Below are 21,085 nucleotides of genomic sequence, written 5' to 3' on the forward strand. Positions count from 1 at the left end.
GAAGAAAAATTTAAGCCATAGGAAAAGTGAACAACTGTGGGAATATTCATATAGTTTTGGTTGGGTACATTTAAGTAGGGCTGCAACTAAAACTTTAAATTTAACTGATTAACTGTTTATAAAGCCGGAGTCTATAAAAAGGCAGAAAATAGTGAAAAATGACCTCACAGATTCCCTGAGCCCAATGTGGTGTCTTCAAATTACTGGTTTTGTCTGACAAACAGTCCAAAGCCCAAAGACATTCAATGTACAGTGACTTAAAACTGAGAAAAGCAACCAGTAAATGGCAGGGTTTGCTTGTAAAAGACTTAAATGTAGAATCTATTATGAAAATGGTTGAAACATTTTTGGCCCAATTGTCAGCACTCTGGTAAATGGACTGCATTTATACAGCGCTTTTCTACCTTAACGGATAACATGCTTTACAATTTGTTGCTCATTCACCCATACACACACACAGTCACACACCATTCAAGACACTGGCCCAACCATCGGGAGCAACCTGGGGAACCACCAACCCTGCAATTAGTGGACAACCTGCTCTACCGCCTAAGCCAGTATTAAAGATGAATTGTACTGTTAATCCAAATGTTAAAGGAAAATACCACAGGATTTATTAATCTAAATCCCTGTAGAAATATCATAGGAATCCCTGGCAGCCTGTCCTGTACGCTTCCCTGTCTTCAGTCAAGTGCATGCTGGGAAAACGGTGCAGGAACTCACAATATCTACACCACCCCATCCACAAGAAACATGGCTGAGGTATGAGCCTATTCACAGAGGATAGGCTATCACCGCGCTAACAACCTCATAACAGGTTGTATTATGTCTGTGGGCTGTAAGCAATGTGACCATAGAGTGATTTTCCCTTCCTGGTCTGTTTGAATCATTTTTAGAGGTTTGAAGAGGTAAAACGTTTCAGTGTACCACAAGAAAAAAACAAAGACTGGAGAAAAGTAGCTGAAAGATTGCTCATTTTGTATAGCAGAAATATTTTTTCCTCTTTACTCCTTTCTTATTAATCCTCTTGCCACACCTCAGATTTATCTGGGTGTGTGGCCCCAACCCCAGGGTTGAAAACCATAAAGTATGACAGTATTTTGCACCACACATTACTTCAGATTATAAAATGTCATTGAGTGTGACAAGGTGAATGTAGCACACCTGAGCGGCACAAACACTTAATTAGGCTACTACTACCTATGAAAACACTACATTCATTTTACAATGAATTTGGGCGCTCTTTCTGTCTCTCTGTTCATTTTTTATGTAAGATGATATTCATGTGGGTGCACTGTGTGGAAACCTACTCACTCGACCAGTGCTCCCACTCACTCACTCTGCAAATCCAGCATTCAGTCTTCACTATCACACACACTGTGTGAGCCGAGAGCGGTTTCTGTCTTTCATTCATCCCAGTGAAGGCTGCTCACACTTTCTTCCTCCCTCTTCCCTCCCTCACGCTGGAATTGCTTACTTTGTTTGTTTGTTTTTGCCTTTTGGTCGGAGTAGTAGTGGATGATATCAACGGAGCTACGTTTCTTCTTACCTCCGCGATACTACGGACTGGAGAGGAGTCGCTAGAGGACACGCGCATCACGACGGAGAGCAGCGCGAGGGAGTTTTATTAGGAGGGGACGGCGCGATTTAAAACAAGAAATAAACAAAACATCTGCATTGAACAGAAGCGTTGCCACGGACGCTCCACCTGCAGAGACTCCTGTTATATTTTACGGCACAGGTGCGTTGAAGGATTAAATACAGGCAGTTGGCGGATGGTTGTCGTTTTCGTGGAGAGGAGTCACTGCCTCGGCGCAAGGTGAGTGATGGACTCCGAACTAAATGGGAAATACTGACTGTGGAGTTGGTTCAACAGATGAATTATTGACCAGTATTGACCTCGTTATTTGACGTCTGGATCATCACCTAGGTCTGTTTCAAGCAGAATACCGAAAGTTTTGGCACCTTAAATCACTAGATATTTCTATGGAATTCCTGCTGTGATAGTGAGTGTCAGTAGAGTTTGTAGCAACCTCTGCAAACTTTGTGGTATTTTTTTAATCTGTAGGTTAATCTGAGGAATCGTATTGATCTACATTTTTTACAGCATTTACTGCTGCATGATATAGTTTTTCCGTAGTCCTTATAATATCCTTCTTGGGCGTTTTTTAAAACAGCTTCTAATAAAAGCAGCTCTTTGAGTTATCTATTAGGTCGATGCCTGTGTTTCTAGATTGTCTGAGGATGTTGACTATGAGGTGCTGGACTAATGTAGTGTAGAGCTGCAACTAACGATTGTTTTCATTATCAGTTAATTAAAAAAGGATTTTCTGATTGATTGTTTGTGTAAAATGTCCATCACACTATCCCAAGTCCAAGATAAGGTCCCCAAATGTCTTGTATGGCCGACCAACAGTTCAATACCCAGAGATATTTACAACTAATCATCTCAGCTCTATAGTTTGAATGAATTTAGAGAAAGCTGGCAACCTGCTACAGTTGGGTATAGATTTCCTCATGATTCAGCTTTTCACAGCAGTGCAAATCCAAACTCTGCCTACCTTCAATAATGACTTTTTGTGAAATATGAAAATGAGACACGTCACATATAATATGGAATAGTTCTGATACTTGCTGCATCTAGTTTCACTGGCTCTAATCCATCTCATTGAGAGCCCTCTCATTGCAAGTTATTTGTCACTTTAGGAAGAATGTCCACTCATCCTCATACTGGGCATCTTTGGCAGGATGATACCAGCTTATGGCCTTTCCACAGCACTCGCCTGCCTGTCACCAGGACCGAACCCCACACACACAGACACACACACACACACGTATACAGAAAGGCTATCCCCAAATATCACTCATTCAGACACACTGTAATGAAGTGTCAAGAACTAAAACAATTCAGTTTATTTATGTAATCACAGCCATCATTTCAGTCCCCTGAAATAGACTTTTTATTTACCCCAAGCAGCACTCACTGCCGTCTATACTCTGCCTTTTTATTTCCACTGAGTTGCACCGGGTCTATTTTTCCACATGTAGCCCAACAGTCTGAGTTAAGCTGAGGCATCATGCTCTGTTTACATACAGTTATTGATCAGCATGCGCTGACTTCTACTGTACTTCAGGTCACTGCAGAAGGCAGGGCAGCAGAGTGTCTCAGAGCAAAAAACAGAACAGAATAATAATGCTACTTATACACCATATGAGAGCTGCAAATGAAGATTATTTTCATTATAATGAATCTGCCAAATAATCGATTAATCGGTGCGTCTATAAAATGGCAGAAATTAGTGAAACATGCCCATGAAAAGGACACAAGAAAACAAGATTACTTCTTCAAAATGCTTGTTTTGTCAAAACAACAGTTCTAAACTAAAGCTGGAATGATTAGTCAATTAATCAACGAGTCGACAAACAAAAATTGTCAACTAATTTGATTTGCTCCTTTTCTTTGTCTTGTGTGATCATAAACTGAATATCTTTGGAGGGTAGTCGCACACAACATGACATTTGAAAACGTTATCTTGGGCTTCAGGAAATTGTGATGGACATTTTTCACTATTTTCTGACATTATGTAGACCAATGAATTGATTAACCAAGAAAATAATCAGCACATTGATCGATAATGAAAATAATCGTTGATCGCAGCCCTATTCTAAACCCAAAAATGTTCAGTTTATTTTCATGTAACTCAATTCAATTTGAGTTATATAGCATCAATTCATAACAGAAGTTATTTCATTGCACTTTTCCTATAGAGCAGGTCTAGACCGTACTCTTTATAATATTATTTACAGAGACCCAACAAATCCCACCATGAGCAAGCATTTGGTGACAGTGGCAAGGAAAAACTTCCTTTAAGAGGCAGAAACCTTGGACAGAACGAGACTCAATGGTGGGCGGCCATCCGCCGCTGCTGTGTTAGGTTTTGAGAGAGAGAGAGAGAGAGAGAGAGAGAGAGAGAGAGAAGTGGGGTGGGGAGAGGGAAGCGCAATGCAAATACCACCTAGAATTTTAAAATAGTAATAATGTAATGGTAGTGGTAACATTAATAAGTTAATAATAATAGAAATGACAGCTATAGGAATAATAATAACAACAATAAAAGTAACAGAGCCAATAACAACAACTGTAGTAGCAGTTGTCGAGCAGGAACACGGGGGGCAGCAGGTGGCCCACAACCACAGATCCAGTCTCTGCAGCTCCGGAGCCAGAAATTACTGCTGAAAGCGACAGAAGGAGAGAGAAGAGAAACGAGAAAGCACAGAACTACAGCAGTAATGGGATAAAAATGCATACAGACGGACAGGGAGAGAAGGAGAGAGGAAAGAGGTGCATCATGGGAAGTCTCCCGGCAGGCTAGGCCTATAGCAGCATAACTAAGGGATGGTTCAGGGCTCACCCAAGCCAGCCCTAACTATAAGCTTTATCAAAGAGGAAAATCTTAAGCCTACTCTTAAATGTGGAGATGGTGTCTGCCTCCCGCAACCTGGAATTTGATTCCACAGGATGTAAGACTGTTAGACTATGAAAAGCAGGAAATCACATTTGGAAGGCTCGAACCAGAAAATTTTGACTTTGCAACTAATCAATTATCAAAATAGTTGCAGAATACATTTCTGTAGACCGACTGATTGCTAAATCGATTTTTCGAATTGTTTCAGCTCTACATATTCCACTTTGTTACAAAAAGATGATGTCTTTGTATGTTTCATTATGCTGTCCCCTTTATGTTTTGTAATATATGTGGTAACACCGTAAGGGTCATGTTATAAATATAAATATAACTGTAACAGTTTGTATTTATGCCACTTCCCATGTACTGCACTGTATGTAACCTCAGAGCTAATACTCTAAGTGAATATTTTTAAGAGGAGCAAAAAAATACAGAAGACCAAATAAAAGTTAGTTAATTAGCATGTTCATAATGTGGAATATATGCAATGTAGCTCTTGCCAGCTCTGAGCCATCTAGAATTACAGGAGCCTATTTCACTCTCCGTCTTTCTGCCTCTCATGAGGTGCTGAGCTGCATCTGGGGGAGAATCTGATTAACCGACTGGCATAAATTACCCAGTCTTAAAGGAATAAACAGAGAAGCGATGTTGTTCTTGAAAAGTGCCCGCTTTCCTTCTATACATACAAATAAAGCATACGCACACTCGCACACTCAAAGACACAAACACTGAGACACACAGTCAGTCCGAGCGCAATAGTTGAAGCTCTTTAAAAGTAGCTGCTGTTTCCTCTCTTTTTTTAATAGGACAGGGATTGATTGAGCGAGTGCGTATGGGTGCGTGTGCGCGTGTTTGTGTCCACAGCCGTCTGATTACTCTAGTCTCTTTAAGATTGATAGAGCATCATGTGTAGGTGTGTGTCTTTGTGTGTGTATGTTTTCCTCTAGGAGTGCTCCATAGCAACAGGCAGCATATCCTCTTTAAATATCGTATGCCGTGACCTTTCTGCTGACTGTGTGCATGCGAGTCTTTGCATGGGTGCATCTGTGTTAATGTGTGTGCGTCCATGTACATCAGTGTGTGGACCATTTGACCTTTCTTAGTGTACATTCATTAATAGCTGCATAATAACTAATGTGGAACCGCCCGCTGTGTCTACACGATCAAGATATTGAATCTCTGTCTCATAGCAGCATCAGTGCAGTGCCAACCTTTTCCAAAGAGCTTTTTGTCCTTTTTCTCTCAAACAAAGCAGATATCATCGCAATAGTGCAGTATTGATAATGATTTGACATGCTTTGAACAAGTGGCAGTTTATCGTTTTTAGACTATTTCATGTATCTCTCAGCATGAACAAGAGAGACAGCTTTAATATATATCTTGACACGGTTGTCGTGTTATGTTAATATCAGTGTTAGACTAATAACTGGTTGCATATTTCATATCCGGGAATAGCAGACAGAGCTCTTTAGAAATCAATTTTCTTTTGCTCCATCACCATGTTCGGAAACTGGCCTGCTGCCAGATAGGGAGGGAATGAGGGAAGGAGAGGGGGATATTGTGGGTACATTAGCGGATTGGGGAAAGAAAAATATGCTTATCAGATGTAGAATTCATTCTTTCTTGTCTTTGAATTTGTCAAAATTTTAAGTTAGTTATTTGCTTTTTATAAAGTTCATACACATTCTCACAAACACACTCACACCGAGGAACAGATGCAAGTTGAAGACGCACAGGCACTTGGTCAGAGCTCTAAACTTCCTATTTATATAGGCTAGGTGCTGCAAGGTCATACCTCTATTTAGTCCATGCCAGCATGTGTGTGTGTGTGTGTGTGTGTGTGTGTGTGTGTGTGTGTGTGTGTGTGTGTGTGTGTGTGTGTGTGTGTGTGTGTGTGTGTGTTTGTGATGTACTATTACAGCATGCAGTCATACATATCAATAGCATATTCCTGTGTGTGCATGTGTGTTTGCTGATCATTTACACAGCACATGAACACAGCACAGTATGAGGTTTATATGATTGCATGCTATCTTTGTAGATGGGGGTAGTGTGAACATGTGGAGACTATATTGCTCATATAACAAACAATGGCCTCTCTTGCTTTTCTTGGACATATTCTGCAAGAGAAAATAAACAAATGCTGCCTTCTCATTTTCAATTCCCTTATCAAACTCCAATTTAGAAAACATATTATTTTCTCTGAATCAAATCGCCAAGTAGGCAGAGTTCATGTGAATGGAACAGGCAGTAGTTTATAGGGTGGTGTGTGGGTGAATACTATTATTTGAAATGTTAGTGATTCGGAGATTTTTGATGCAAGTTGTTTCATTTTAAGATGATTTTTTTTCTCATTTGATTTGATTTACCTTAAGCTTAATTTTTTGTTTTAGTTGCTTGTCTTCGCGGGTTATTTTTGACATGGACTTTATTTTCTTTGTTTGATCATTTGACAGTTGATTGCCATGATCAATGCCAATGATTGCTTTCTGTTCTTGTAGCTCCAGTTTGCTGGAAGCACTGTTCTGTAACAAACTCAAGGGCCAATCAAGCTCTAACAGTTGAACTCAAAAGCTAAAACCAATCCTTGTAATCCAATCCAATGTAATAACACTCAGACTGTCTTAGAGAACAGAGCTACTGGCAAACTGAATAAACAAAAATATCTACAGTGTGAAAGCTAAGTACAATCAATCCCAAGGATCATATAGTCAACCCAGCAGGAAAATAACTGAAATTGTTCTTTAACACTATTGCAGGTGTCTTACTTTACCCTGATTTTGACCTGTGTAATTATTCCAGTACAGTTACATGGTAGGTTATGCAGCTAGCCATGCATACAACAGAAATCAAGGGTGTATTTGTAAGCTTTCATAGAAACACTGTTGAAGAAAATATTGCACTCACACACCTGCAGAGACACATACCTCTTACAAAATGTGCATTAATAAGCTGTTTTTTCTCCCTGTGGCTTATTGTGGTGATCCCTGCAGGCATGGCAACTTACATTTACTCAGTAAACATACACACACACTGACAGACACAGGTAAACACATGACACACATATATAAAATAGGAGCCCTGTGATTGACAGTTGATCCTACAAGGAAATGTGTGTACATGGACCAAAATGCATCATCAACTCTCAGTCGTATTGTACTATAACTATTTATACACCTGCTTTATAGTCAAACCACCAGACTTGCAGTAATATTCGTATTGGTCGAGCCTTGTCTGCCACAAAACAAGGAGCTTATTTTAATAATTAGTCAGAGGGAAATTGTCATATTGCTAATTAGCTGTTTGTAGTCATATCAGTTCAATAATAGAGACAAAGAGAGTGAGAGGAAAGTCATTACAAAGCATTATTTGGCTTGTGTCACTTCAGTTGTTCCACTTATTGCAATTTTATGCCTGATTTATTTTACACTTCTTATTTTTCTTTCCAATATCTTTTGCATTTATTATTTGTATGTCTTACTCCAGCTCAGTCCCTTAGGTAATGCATGTGTTTTGTGTTGTGGTGCATGTGCTCCCCTCTCAGTGTCACTCTAATCTGCCAACTGGTATAATACATATTGTACTTGGAAATACAGTATAATATTGCTGCGTTTTTGTTTGGGTTAAGGAAAATACATTAATGAAAATATTGAATTATAATATTATTCTTAGGTGCTCGGATCCCAGTTTCACTCACTGCCTACCATAGAGCCATGTGTGTAGCCAAAATCCTTGAAGCGTGTGCTTTTGTGCTTAGTGCAATACCATGTTTAAAGGCCCTCTTTTTATTGATCACACCATTTTCTTGCTTTTGTTGGATCCTCAAACCATGCTTTGACATCACTTCAGTCTCAGGTCTAATACACTTGGTATTGAATCTGGGTGTTCAGTGCAAAAACCAAGACGGCGTTTATCTATATTGCTCTACCGCTTTCAAGGGGAAACTATGGAGATCAAAACTTTGCCAGGAAAGTTACATTAAACAGGACAAGAGCATTTGGACAAAATGTGCCAAAGTATAAAAACACTGCAATTAGTTGTTAATGGAACAGATAGACCCCAACAGTTTTGTTGCCATCCAGCATAGCATCCCCCATATGTTACAGTATCATAACAACACCCATTCAAACTTCAGGCCTTCTTTTGTCTCCCCCCATTAACTCAGTTTGCCTAAGAGTCTGTTACTGAACACACACACACACACACACTCTCTCAGATAGACACAGGGAGGTGGAGATGTGCTCGGTTAAACTGGGAAAACCTAACCTTGCCCGGGATAATAGTCTTCATTCACCCTCTAATGAATCCATATTGTGGCCTAAAGCAGTAGATCTGCTATTAATACCATTAACATGTAATGGCCCAGAGAGAGAGATTTTCAGAGAAAAAAAGTACCACAGTACCCTCATGAATAAAAAGGTCTGATGAAGACAGAGAGGTTATAGTCTAAAGAGAGCATGAGTGGGGACCTTCTGTTCAATCTCAATTATCCCCTGATGGACAAATGTTCTTTTGAACTGTAGAAACTCAACAAACAACCAAGAACAAATCTAACTTGTGTCAATTTCATCTCTAACATTCTGCATTCTTCTTTGCTATTTTACTGTAATATCTCCTATAAATATGACTGGGATGGAACAAAATAAGTGGTATTCAAGGTTTCCCCCAGACAATTGTTTAGCTGAGGTGGTAAGATATTAATGTACTGCATCTCAATCAATCAATCACTCCATATGTCCCCAGGGAAATAGGTTGCAAAGCAGAAAGATAAGTCTAAAGCCATGGTAACTGCTCTGTGAGACTGTACTGAGGCAATGTGGTGCTTTGAGTTAAATGCTAACAGCATGCTAACATGCGCACAATGACATTGTTAACATGCTGATATTGAGCAGGTATAATGTTTACCATGTTCACCATCTTAGTTTAGCGTATTAGCATGCTAACATTTGCTAATTAGCACGTAACACCTAAACACAAAGTACAGCAGACCTTGTTGTGAGCAGTTTCATGTAGGAACTATCGGTAGAAAGAAAATAGTTCCCACATGAAACTGAAATAACAATGTCTGGATTATCTTGAGTAACTGGGTCATGATTTCTGGAAAGAGATATTGCTGTTGAGTTTCTCAAATGTATTTTTTGGTGCTTTAAGCACCACAAGCAGAGTGCCATATAGTCCCATTATATTAAAAAAATGCAGCCATCTCTATGGCCGATATCTCCAAAACTCGGCAACTCACACCAAAACAATCTAGATGGATAAATGCGCACTACAGTTAAGAAGAAAATATGTATTTTAGATTATAGGGTAAACTGTCCCTTTAAGCTTTATTTATTCAGTAAGTCTCATAAAGATCTTGATCTCTTTTGGAAGGGAGAGCCAAGAATGAACATATACAGCCATCTTAAATATTAGATCGATATAAAAATATATATATATATCTTCAAGTATCCCTAAGAGGAATTTCTTCAAGTTGCATTGTAATTTATTCCAGTGGTAAGGTGCATAATAGCTTATCTGCACTCCTTTTGCAAGAGTAGATAAGTCTAGCCTACACCATCCCTTGTGAGTAATCCCTGCCCTCAAGGCCATATTTCCACCACTGGGAGAGAAAGGAGGTAGAAGAGATGGGGAAAGGGAGACAGAGAGTTAGAGAAGCATAGTGTGAATATGTGGGACTGTTTTTGTCAATATCAAGATGCTCCACACATAACTCAGAGGAGAATTATGTCCAAAATAGAATTTGGGGCACAACAAGCAGTGAGCAAAGGGAGAGAAAGAGTCATAAAAACTCAGACACACAGACTGACTCAGGGGTAGGAGTGTGTGACCTGACCTTGGCATGTATTTTTCTGTTCCTCGAGTCCACACTCTGTCTCTTCCCAGGAGAATTTAGCCTTGTGGTTTGACTATGTTGAAATGAACAATGGGGAACAGACAGGAACCCTAATCACATATTTGTGTCACTTTGGATCTTTAGCTATTAGCTCTAGTTTTATATTCCACAGCGAGACTTGTGTTTTTGTACCCTAGCTGTATTTGAGTTTGTGTATGTTTGCAGTTTGCAGCATTGAGCAAGAAAAGTACAAAGCAAGCTCCTGCAGTGCAAACAGAATGAATGTGGATTTGGATTCAGACTCGGGCTCCGGCTCCTTTAAAGACTTTATTGCCTCAGTCTAGTACCTTTGATTGCTACTGTACAAAAGGGAGGGTTGTTAATCTTGGAGCGAGTGTGAGGGAGGGCGGGGGGCAGACGAAGGGAAGACAATGTTCAGAAAGATTACATTACCAAGAGTGAAACAGGAAAAAAATTTGTAATGTGGAACATCAAAGTGACACAGCAGAGTGCCTTTGCGATATAGGGTTCCATATTATTAACCCTGCAACCCTTTCTCTTGTTATTCCCACTAGGGACTCATTAGACAGGTCATTGGCTCACAGGCTGATGTCAATATTTCATCGTCTGTATGCATAATTTGACTGTTACATCAGAGCAGCACTTTATTTCAAATGAGACAGGAACTATATAAAATGTGAGCGCAGAAAGAGGAAGAGGGGAACAGACAGTCCAGTTCACAGCGGTCACCCTCCTGATAGAGCAGAAATGCTCCTGAGGAGAGAGGAAAGGAAGGAGGGAACTTAAAAGAAGCCCTGCTGTCCCAACCACCTGCTGTTCTCCCTCTCTCTTTATCCCTCAGTCTCTCTGTGTCCCTCTCTCTCGCTCTCGTCCTCCTTAAAGTGTGGCACATTTTTCAGTCTTTCACTAGTTCATCTTCAGTATATATATATCTTACCAACAAAGGTGTGTTTTCAGGTCATAAGAGACCTGAGAATGTATTTGTAATAGGAGTAGTGTTTGTAATAGGAGTAGTGTCTGAAGCTCTCCATTGGGGTAAAACATTACACTATATCTCTGTTAGTTCAATAGGGCTCTCATTTAGTACGCTATCTAGTTGTGTGTAATATTACAATCTAATTAATATTCTAAGCCCAGGCGACAGAAAACAGTCTAAGTGGTTGCATTTATTAGAAAAGAACAAAAAGCCACGTCCAATTCCAGCTTTTTAATGAATGGTGGGCCAGAGGCTGAGATTTGAGGGAGGGCTCTGAGTTCACATCCATGTTAAATAGTTGATGTGGTCTTAAAAGGAAATCCCCTCAAGGTTCATTCAGTCTTCAGATGCCTCAGGCTTTCTTGCTCTCAACTGAGACTCATCCAGTTTTTGCAACACAGTTTCTAATTGAGTTTAGGGCTTATTTCATTTTTTATTTGAGCTACTGTTTGTGTATAATACTCATCTATGTCCTCACTTTAACTGTTAAATATTTTGTCTATTGTTTTATTTATATTCACCTCTGCTGTATATATATATTCACTGACTCCGCCTCACAAATTATTAAGCACCACACTGTACTCTTAAATCCCCCAGAGATTTACCATAGAATCATAAATATTTCTCTATAAAATTAAATATTCACAGCTAGATAAGCAATAATCATTATAAGTTAAGGTATTATTTATTAAGCATTTAACACTCACGTTTAATAACTATACTAATCTGCTTCATCAGGACTGTGTGGGTATAGTATAATTTGATCGACAGTGGCCTTGCAGCATAAGCAGACAACCCACCAACTGTCATCAGATTGTGAATCAAATATTGCAAAATCCTGATTGGTGAATAAAAGTATGTAAAATGACTTTTTTCTAAATGAGCCCCGTCCACACCAAACCTGTGAGAAAAGCACAGACATAACAGCAAAGACAAACGTCTCTCATGTGAAATAACCAAAAATGAAGCGTAGCATTAGTTTAGGAAGTGAACTGAAGTCGGTTCTCATGAGTAGTCCAACAATGGCAAATGTCAAGTATTTATGTGATCATAAGTGGGAAAAGCCCCTAGATAACAATACATTTTGGAGGGGAATAGGTTAAAAACAAATGGCTTGTTACATTATAACCATCATTAACATCACAAGTATAAACCATTATTAAACTTTATGTTGTGGAAAAAGATACAATTGTTTTCTTTTGTTTGAATAAAGACAAAATATTTTGTTTATGACAGGGTTTCCATCATTCATCTTCTATTTGTACTTAATGGTTCCGATATAATACAGAGTTTAGACAAATCCAATGTATCAATGATCCGATGGCCGCTAGTCCGTTACTGTCCGTCATTCACCCTCCATTGGAATAGATGACTTCCGCTCTCTGTTAATCCGACACTGCATGCAATTGTGCACACAGCGTAATAATAATAACTTTATCTATATAGCACCAAGTTACAAAGTGCTTTACAGTAAAAACAAATACTAAAAGCGAATAAAATCCAAAACATAAAATAGAAAATAGATAAAATAAAAAGGATACTGACTTTGCCTGCCTGAGATCCTCAGGCATAAGACTTCCCTCAAAGAGCAGAGCCATTAGATTTCTGCCAAATCTATCTCTATAATCTTTGCTATAAATGGCCAACGCCTTGACAGAATCGTCTCTGACTGAACTGTTCCAACTTTGGCAGAAACGTTTGTTCAAAAGGGGCCCATCACTCATAGTAAGAAGTTGATTGAGAAAATAAAGTTTAAAGTTCTGAGTGCTTGACATCAGCCTCCACTCGCAAATATCATCTATATACTGTATAAACTGTCTTTACTTGTTTCACACTTCTGTCATCATTGATTACATAGTTTCCAGTGACCTCTGTGTGCATGTGAGCAAAACATAAGATGCAAATTACAGTATACTGTAACTCTAGAGTGCTGAACTATAAGGAAGGAATCAAAAGATGAATTGTCCACTGATACTAAATGTAACACATGCCTATTTGTGGTTCATGCTGGTTTCGAAACTGATGCTGAAGTTGCAATAAATTAGATTCTCATAAAACATAACATACAGTAAGAGTCCATTGCTCTGGTCTGATACAGTGGGAATGAAACCACTTTTCTAAACCCATGTAACATGAAGATATCACGTTCAGTGCACTAATTATAAAGCCCCCCCCCTCCTTCATTATTTTTCCCCACTATCTGTATCTCCATCTTTTCGCTTCCTTGGGCCTGCCATTCCATTAATCTCACCAACAGATTGCCTCTATTAATTAGTCTACATCTCCCATCTTGCATCTTGCATGTAATAATCTAAGGTAATAGAGATATTAGGAAGACAAGGATATTTCTGCAGTCACAATCACTTTTAATTAGCCAGAAGATAAAAAGATAGACTCGCTTCTGCCTGGCTGACGTCCAGACAGACAGCACAAGGTCTTTTTCTTTCCACAAAAGTCTGAGAGGACACAGCAAATCCAATGTCAGTTTGCAAAATATATCTGTTCCATCGTGTCTCATAATGAAGGTAATAATGCGTCCATGCCAATAGACAAAACAAGTTTCCAGCTTGTCATCAGTGACATTTCAGAATGAATATTATACCTCGCAGACACGTATGTAATGCATTTTATGTTAAATGTATCGGCAATGCCATTTAATTTTAATGTATGGGTGTCGTACTGTAAATTCAATTAGATAATGTAGGAAGTGTCTGTACTGCATGTAGTTAATTGGAAGGTCCAGGGTGCACTAAAGAGACAAGGAGAACAGACATGGGTAATTACCAGTAGTTTGTTGAAGTGTGTGTTCACTCCCATGTGTGAGCATGGAAGTGTTGAGCAAGTGCACTAGCGAAAGTAATTACACACTAGTTTTGAATAAAGAATGCCAACTCCTGTCACTGCTTTTCCCTGCAGACACACGGAGTAGATTTTGCCTGATCTCATCACTAATGTTGAGATTCTCGGGATACAATGCCAGACAAAAGGCCCTATTCTTTCTAAGTTACTGGAGCTGAGTCTGACCTATGTGTGTGTATCTTGCACTACGAAACACTTTTCCTCTGCAAGCACCCTTTCCTGTCGTTTCCTTGGTGCAAGTAGCTCATCCAGTTTAATGGTTGATGTTCCTGGCCCATTCCCTACAGACCCGTTACTCACCCTAACCCTGTCAGAGCAGTGCCTACAGGGCACACATAATGAAGAGAATAGAAAATTGAACACAAGACCCCAGAGCACATCATTAAACCATTTTCTATTACGGTACTCAGTATAAAAGCGAAAGAAAACACTGCTGCCAGGTTGTTAAGAACCCACAGCCACGGCTCCCAGTGGGATGCACAGTTCTCTATGGTTTTACTGGTTGGGCAATCCCAGCACAGGCAAGGTTTTTAGACACTGTTTCTTACAAGGGAATCTTGCTGGAGACCTTTTAACAGTTTACCTCAGAGACTGTAATCCTCACTAAAGTTGCTATACTATAAGTTTGGCTATACTGTTTGCTTTACAGCATTATTATTATTCCCTGCCAGTGTTCAGAAATTCTTGGAAGTTTATGTAAAAGGGTTTAAAAGGTGGGTCTTAGGTCAAGTACTTGAATGTCAAAATTCAAATCTTCTTTAGGAAGACATGCTTTGTGATTTTACTCACTAGAGTGATAACCAGTGCACAAAACTGTTGGAAAGTTGAAGAGATGAAAATGTGTATCACAAAAGACACAAAACAAAACATAACGTCTTTTGGCGTTCTCTTAGTTCTCAGGGCTCCAGGGTGCAACCAAAAATCTGTCAAGTGCAACTAAACATTTTCATTAGTCGCACTGGTGCGCCTGAAATTTAGCAGGTCTCATAAAAAAAATATGTATAAAAATATTTTTTAAACACCAACTGGGTGTGCATTGGTGATCGGTTCTGATGTGATCAATACGCATGTACACATAAATCCTCCACCTGCCACCCGAACGAATTATTTTCTCTGATTTAGAGACCCGCACCAGCATGGACGTTTCACTCCACCTCTACTGGTCCCTGTAGGCTATATTGCCATTGAAATGATGTCGAGCAGCGCGAGTTTTCCAGGTGATTTCTTTATTGTGTGTTGTATTGATGTATGAGTGTTTTCATTAACGATTGAAGAGGCTGCTGTCAGTTATTTTAAACGTCTTCATGTGCGCAGTAATGTGTCAGCAATTGTCGTGGGACATTTAAACAGCAAAACTAAAAACTGCAGTTATAAACTTGACAGGACAAAGGAAACTCTCCAGAGGAGTCAAAATTAAACTTTTAGCTTCTGAAATAATTTTTTTTTGACAGCTCTGATGGAGCTTAGGATTTATCAGGACAGCTGCATTACTCTGAACAATTTCACTGTATGAACCTGGACTGAGTGTGTGTGACCTTTTGGATGTGTAGAAGAACACAGAACATTAATCGATCCTGTCGCCGTTTCGGGAGATTTAAATAATCAATGAAGTTACGCTGCTGTGCCTCGTGCATAAATGCGCACAGCGTCTCTCTTAATGGGGAAAGGTTTCACCCTATTTCAACCACCCACAATCCATCTGTTTTTAATCAGAATGTTCATTTTCATGACCCGACTGATCCACAGATTATCCGCACCCCGCGGATATAACTGCGATCCGCGCATCACTACTAGGAACATTGCTTTTGCTGTCGGAGCATCGGCATTCTGAATTGAAACATTAAAAAAGGACAATGTCTCCAAGATACACGTCCTGTGCCGTGACAGGCACCACCATCCAATTTAAAATACTGTACTAAATATTGGAAAATACTTTTTTACTCCACTACATTTATTTGTTTGTTGGAGTTACTAGTTGTATTGCTGATTATGATTTTACATACCAAACACATACACTGATAAAATGGGATGCATTTCTATTAATGAAACTCTCAACGAAGTATTATGTAGTAAAGATTAGGACCACCAAGTACAACATTAGCATGCTTATAACACATTTATGTATCAATAATGTAACACTTTGAAATGGCCCATTCTTTACAATGAATACTTTTGATAATTAAATATTACTTTGTAATGGAATATATTTACATTTTGGTTTTGAAACTATTTAGGTTTTCCTGGTCTTTACATTATCAATAAAACCATAGCTAAAGTAATATTTTTTTGTTTCTAGCTGCATGTTCAGCGTTTCTAAATAATTTAAAAAAAAATACATATTTAACAGTTTATTGCAGAAAAATGCAGAAACTCAAGCCAGAGCCTCAGGCCATTGTTTTTCAAGACTGGAGCCAAAATCATCCATGAGAGGATGTTCTGACAGAGAGGATCAACATATTTTGGGCTGAACTGTCATGATGAATCTGTCATTCTGAAGGGAAACTATTTCTAAATTGAGATGAGATACATGCATGCTCATGCACCTCAAACACACACTGTAAGGTTCACTGACATTTTATTCCGTTCTGTATTTTAATCATATTCATATTTGCGTATGTTTGGGTGTGTGTGTGTGTGTGTTTGTGTAGTCTCAGATGAAGATGAAGTCTGCGGGCGTCGTGGATGGAGGCTTGTTCACAGAGAGCTATTGTAACATCTGCAATGCCCAGCTCATCTCCGAGTCCCAGCGCACCGCTCACTATGAGGTGAGTCCTTCTCTGCTCATACAGGAATGTTTGCACAAAACAAAAAACAAAAAAAATGTTGCACTGCTACGACGGCTGTTTTGACAGGCAGATTCCTGCACTGTACACTTTGCATCAGCCTTATTTGTACCAATTTGTGCTTGTGCCGTTCAAAACAGTGCTCATCCATTATACATACTTAATGCAGTATGGTAATGGTAGTCACTTGCTCACAAACAAACAAACAAACACACACACACACACACACACACACACACACACCCACACACTTGTTTTAATGTAGTCTACCTCTCAGCAGACTCCCTAAGAGTAATTTAATAGCCATTAAATAATCAGCCCTGTGCATTATTTAACTAGGATGTATGTTTGTGTGTATGTGTGTGCATGGGCACATATGCATGTGCGCTTGCGTGCATGTACTGCATTGAGGTCGCTCTTGATTACAAGACACAATTGGGATTAACAAGCAGACTAATGAGGACAAGGCCCTTATCTGGAGTGAATTAAGTAAGGACAACGACAACGTGTGTGTGTGTCTGCACGCATGTGTACCAACCACATTCACTTGAAAGTAATCTATTTCTGTCTCTCAAGCCAAGCCTGACAAAAAAACATAGCCTTGAGTTGTGCAGACAAATGGGCAAGCTGAGTCATGGCATGTCCTTAGTGTCAGTAGAACCAGAGGTCAGCAGATCAAGGAGACGAGACAAGAAATAATTTGAAGGCAGGGAGTTTTTGCGTGTTAGATTCAATAAGGATGGAAAGCGAGGAAAGGCAACTTTACTTGGATAGCACATTTCATACACTGGGTAACTGAAAGTGTTTTACATAAGACACAGAGACAACAATAACAACAGCAGGCTAAAGAAAGGAGTATTATTATAGGTTATGAATTATTGAGGAGTCCAGGGAGGAAGCCTCTGGAGGCTCCAGATGCGATTGAATACACTTTCACTCACTTTTTGGTTACACGTATATATTATATGCATCTCTGTTGGCCAGATCACAAATCTGATTGCAATCCATCCCTACTCCACTCCAGAAGGTGGAAACAATGCAACTGAGGCTTTTTGGTAACTGCCAAAAACACCAGAAGGATAACTTGTGCACTCAGTAACAGTTAGCAATAACAGCTAGCTAGCTAACAACTATCCATAAACTATCACATATACATGGATGACTTACATAGATGGACTAAGAGCGTCTTCAAGGACTGCTACACAGATTATTCTGTATGGTCAAACTGTTCAGGGATCAGATAAACGCCACAACAAAACTTTTAATTTGAAAGAGTCAATGCACACCATTGTCACACACCACTGTCTGATATTGTAACAAAGCAGGGCGGTTGCTTGGTGTTAAGGATGTGAATCTGATAATGTATGAGTGAAATACGTTCTGCATGTATCCACAAATGCAAAAACAAAAGGATGACGTGGCAGACATTTTTATGCCTCCACGCCGGCAAAAGCCGTTGCCAGAGGCATTATGTTTTTGGGTTTTCCGTCCATCCGTCCCATTCTCATGAATGCAATATCTCAAGTTTAAAGGTCACTATGACCTCACAAAACATCATATTTCACAGTTGGTCAGACAATGATTTGGTGACACTTTTGACTCAAAGGTCAAAGGTCTCTATGACCTCAAAATGACTTTGACAAACGTCTTTAGCCATAACTCAAATTGATTGATGCATTAATTACAACAAAATTTCACACAGATGTTTAATGGGATACAACGATGAAGAATTAACTTTTTTGACCCAAAAGGTCAAAGGTCAACTTCACTTCGACATCATAATATCCTGGAAAAAAAACGTTATAGGGCCATTATTTAACACCATAACTCAGGAACAATAACTAGCACAGTACCAGCTTTCCTCCATCTCACCCATTCTGCCTCATTCTGAATTTTGAGTGTCATCTGAATCACATGACTGCAAACCACGTATTGGAGCACGCCTAGCTAATCGTGATCCTGTGCGTGAGTGAGTTTCACCTACAGCTAATAGAGCGGCTTCACATCTAATAAACTCCAGGAGAAAACAAAAGCACCACGTTTTGTGTAGCTGTACTCTATAAGAATCCATCTTTACATAGTAATCAAGTACATGTGTACCGGTTTAGCCAATACATCTATGATAATCCTTCATTAATCAGTTCAACAATGTATATTCACTGAAATCATACTATGTATCATCAATATAGTGATAACCAAAAAAACACTTTTATTCAATTCCTTCCAAGTATTCACTACATTTATGAGTCTAGACAGACATGGATGCAAACTGCAACAACCAATTCTAGTTTATAGCTGTCCTCTGCCCTGTCTGTCTCCTCCAACTTGATTTGACACTCGGAAAAACAGAGAAAGAAGAGACAGACAGACATGCGTAGTCCATTAGAGCAGGGTGAGCACTGAGGGTCAGTGCAGGGTAACCATGGTGACACAAGGTCCTGCTTTTAGCCCATATCCCAGAGCCATCTACTGCATGACCATTTATACACCTATAAACACAAGCATACACTCAGACACACAAACACACACACACACACACAAGCACTGTCAAAATGTATTAAAGTAGTCTGACAAGTGAGAAGGCATGTGAGGTGTTTTTTTTTGTTTTGTTTTTTTGGGGGGGGGGGTCTTGTCCCGGGGCAGAGGATCCAATCTAAGCACTGGAGCAGCAAGTACAGTGTCTGTTGTCAGAGTCTACCGTTCACTTTCTTTGTGTGCTGTTCAGCCATGACATAGACTTAAACTTAAAAGTACATTTTATTTTCATCTACAAAACTTAATTCCACAAATCATATAGATTAAACAGTAAAGTGATTCCCTCACAGAGAATTCCAGTTCTGGATAAAGCCATTTTAACACATTTGACAAATAGTCTCATTCTAATTTATTCACCTCCATCTCTCATCACTACAGACATTTTTCTCCCTTGATGCTTTTCATAATCACAATCTTGACTTGTATCCCTACACTCAGTTGTACAATACAGAAGCAGGTGTTGACAGTGTCAACAATGGAAAATTGCACCAGCAGTGGAATTTATAGATAATAATAGACGTTATATAGTAGAAAGAAGTGAAGGTCAGAACATGCCAATAAAATGCTATGTATGGAGCAAGATATCTGTGTCAACCTTGTACACAAACACACAGAGTTGTCTAAACACATACACATGCACTAATCTTTACCCTGCCCAGTGATTTTCATTGTTCTGCATTAAAGTGACAGTTAGCAGGTTCAAGACAGCTCACTGTCCTTTCATATAACATTACTGTATATTAGTGCTTATTATAGCTTATAGTCTTTATAGTGTAAAGCCTTGTGACATAGGCAGACAAAAACACAGTCAGGAAAATACAACAATCACAAATGAGTAAGCAGCACAAAAACCCATTAACAGTACAAATACGTACTTGAACCATCTTTTCACCAAAATAATTTATTATGCAGACTAATTTCTGCTTTTTTACTAATATATTACTAACTACTCTATAATTTTATTATTCATTGATTCCACAAAAAGACTCTTGTAATTTTTATTTTTACTGTAATTTGAGCCATCCAAATTATTCCCTCCTTTAGCACTTCTCTGTGCCAGTGTGTACAGGTGAAGTAAACAGTCCTTAACCCCCCACTACTTCCCTTACCCAACATCTTACTCAGGGCTCCCAGAAAGCTGAGGCTGGCTGAGGGGCCAAAATGTCTGCTAGCATCATCAGCTGAAACAGAGATAAAAGCTCGGAGGGAGTAGCCAAGGTGGAGTGACAGTCATTGATTTTTTTTTTCCCCACTTGGCTCACTTGATAAAATAAAACTCATTTCACTGGCTGACATTCTCACTCTCTCTTTCTGTCTCTCTTTCTGTCTCTCTCTCTCAGAGTAAGAAACATGCCAACAAGGTACGTCTGTTCTACATGCTTCACCCTGAAGATGGAGGACCACCTTCCAAGAGACTGCGACCAGATAACCCAGTATGCTGAGTGTGTGTTTGTGGAAGGACAATTATTTGCATTTTCAAATGTGTGAATTTGCAGCATGTTTTCATGTATGTAGATGGCAAAAACCTGAGATGACTTGCCTCAGTCTAATCCTTTACTAGCCCTGTCCACTGTTAGGCTTGGCCATTGCAGCTAAGTGCTCGTGGGAA

General features: G+C 39.3%; 1 protein-coding gene across 4 annotated transcripts in view; it reads left to right on the forward strand.

Moving 5' to 3' along the window:
- Nucleotides 1-1,305: 1,305 nt before the first annotated feature.
- zgc:171482 (zinc finger protein) overlaps nucleotides 1,306-21,085 on the forward strand; it is a 51,036-nt gene continuing 31,256 nt past the window's right edge. For 2 of the 4 annotated variants that reach the window (XM_044214971.1, XM_044214970.1), the window contains exons 1-3: nucleotides 1,310-1,819; nucleotides 16,807-16,923; nucleotides 20,817-20,909. In XM_044214971.1, the coding sequence (XP_044070906.1) occupies nucleotides 16,813-16,923; nucleotides 20,817-20,909 (204 nt within the window). In that variant the 5' untranslated portion in view covers nucleotides 1,310-1,819; nucleotides 16,807-16,812. Of the gene's footprint in view, nucleotides 1,820-16,806; nucleotides 16,924-20,816; nucleotides 20,910-21,085 lie in introns of all 4 variants that reach the window. The other 2 variants (XM_044214968.1, XM_044214972.1) reach the window with 2 other exon arrangements.

Source organism: Siniperca chuatsi, linkage group LG11 (assembly GCF_020085105.1).
Source record: "Siniperca chuatsi isolate FFG_IHB_CAS linkage group LG11, ASM2008510v1, whole genome shotgun sequence".
NCBI lineage: Eukaryota > Metazoa > Chordata > Actinopteri > Centrarchiformes > Sinipercidae > Siniperca > Siniperca chuatsi.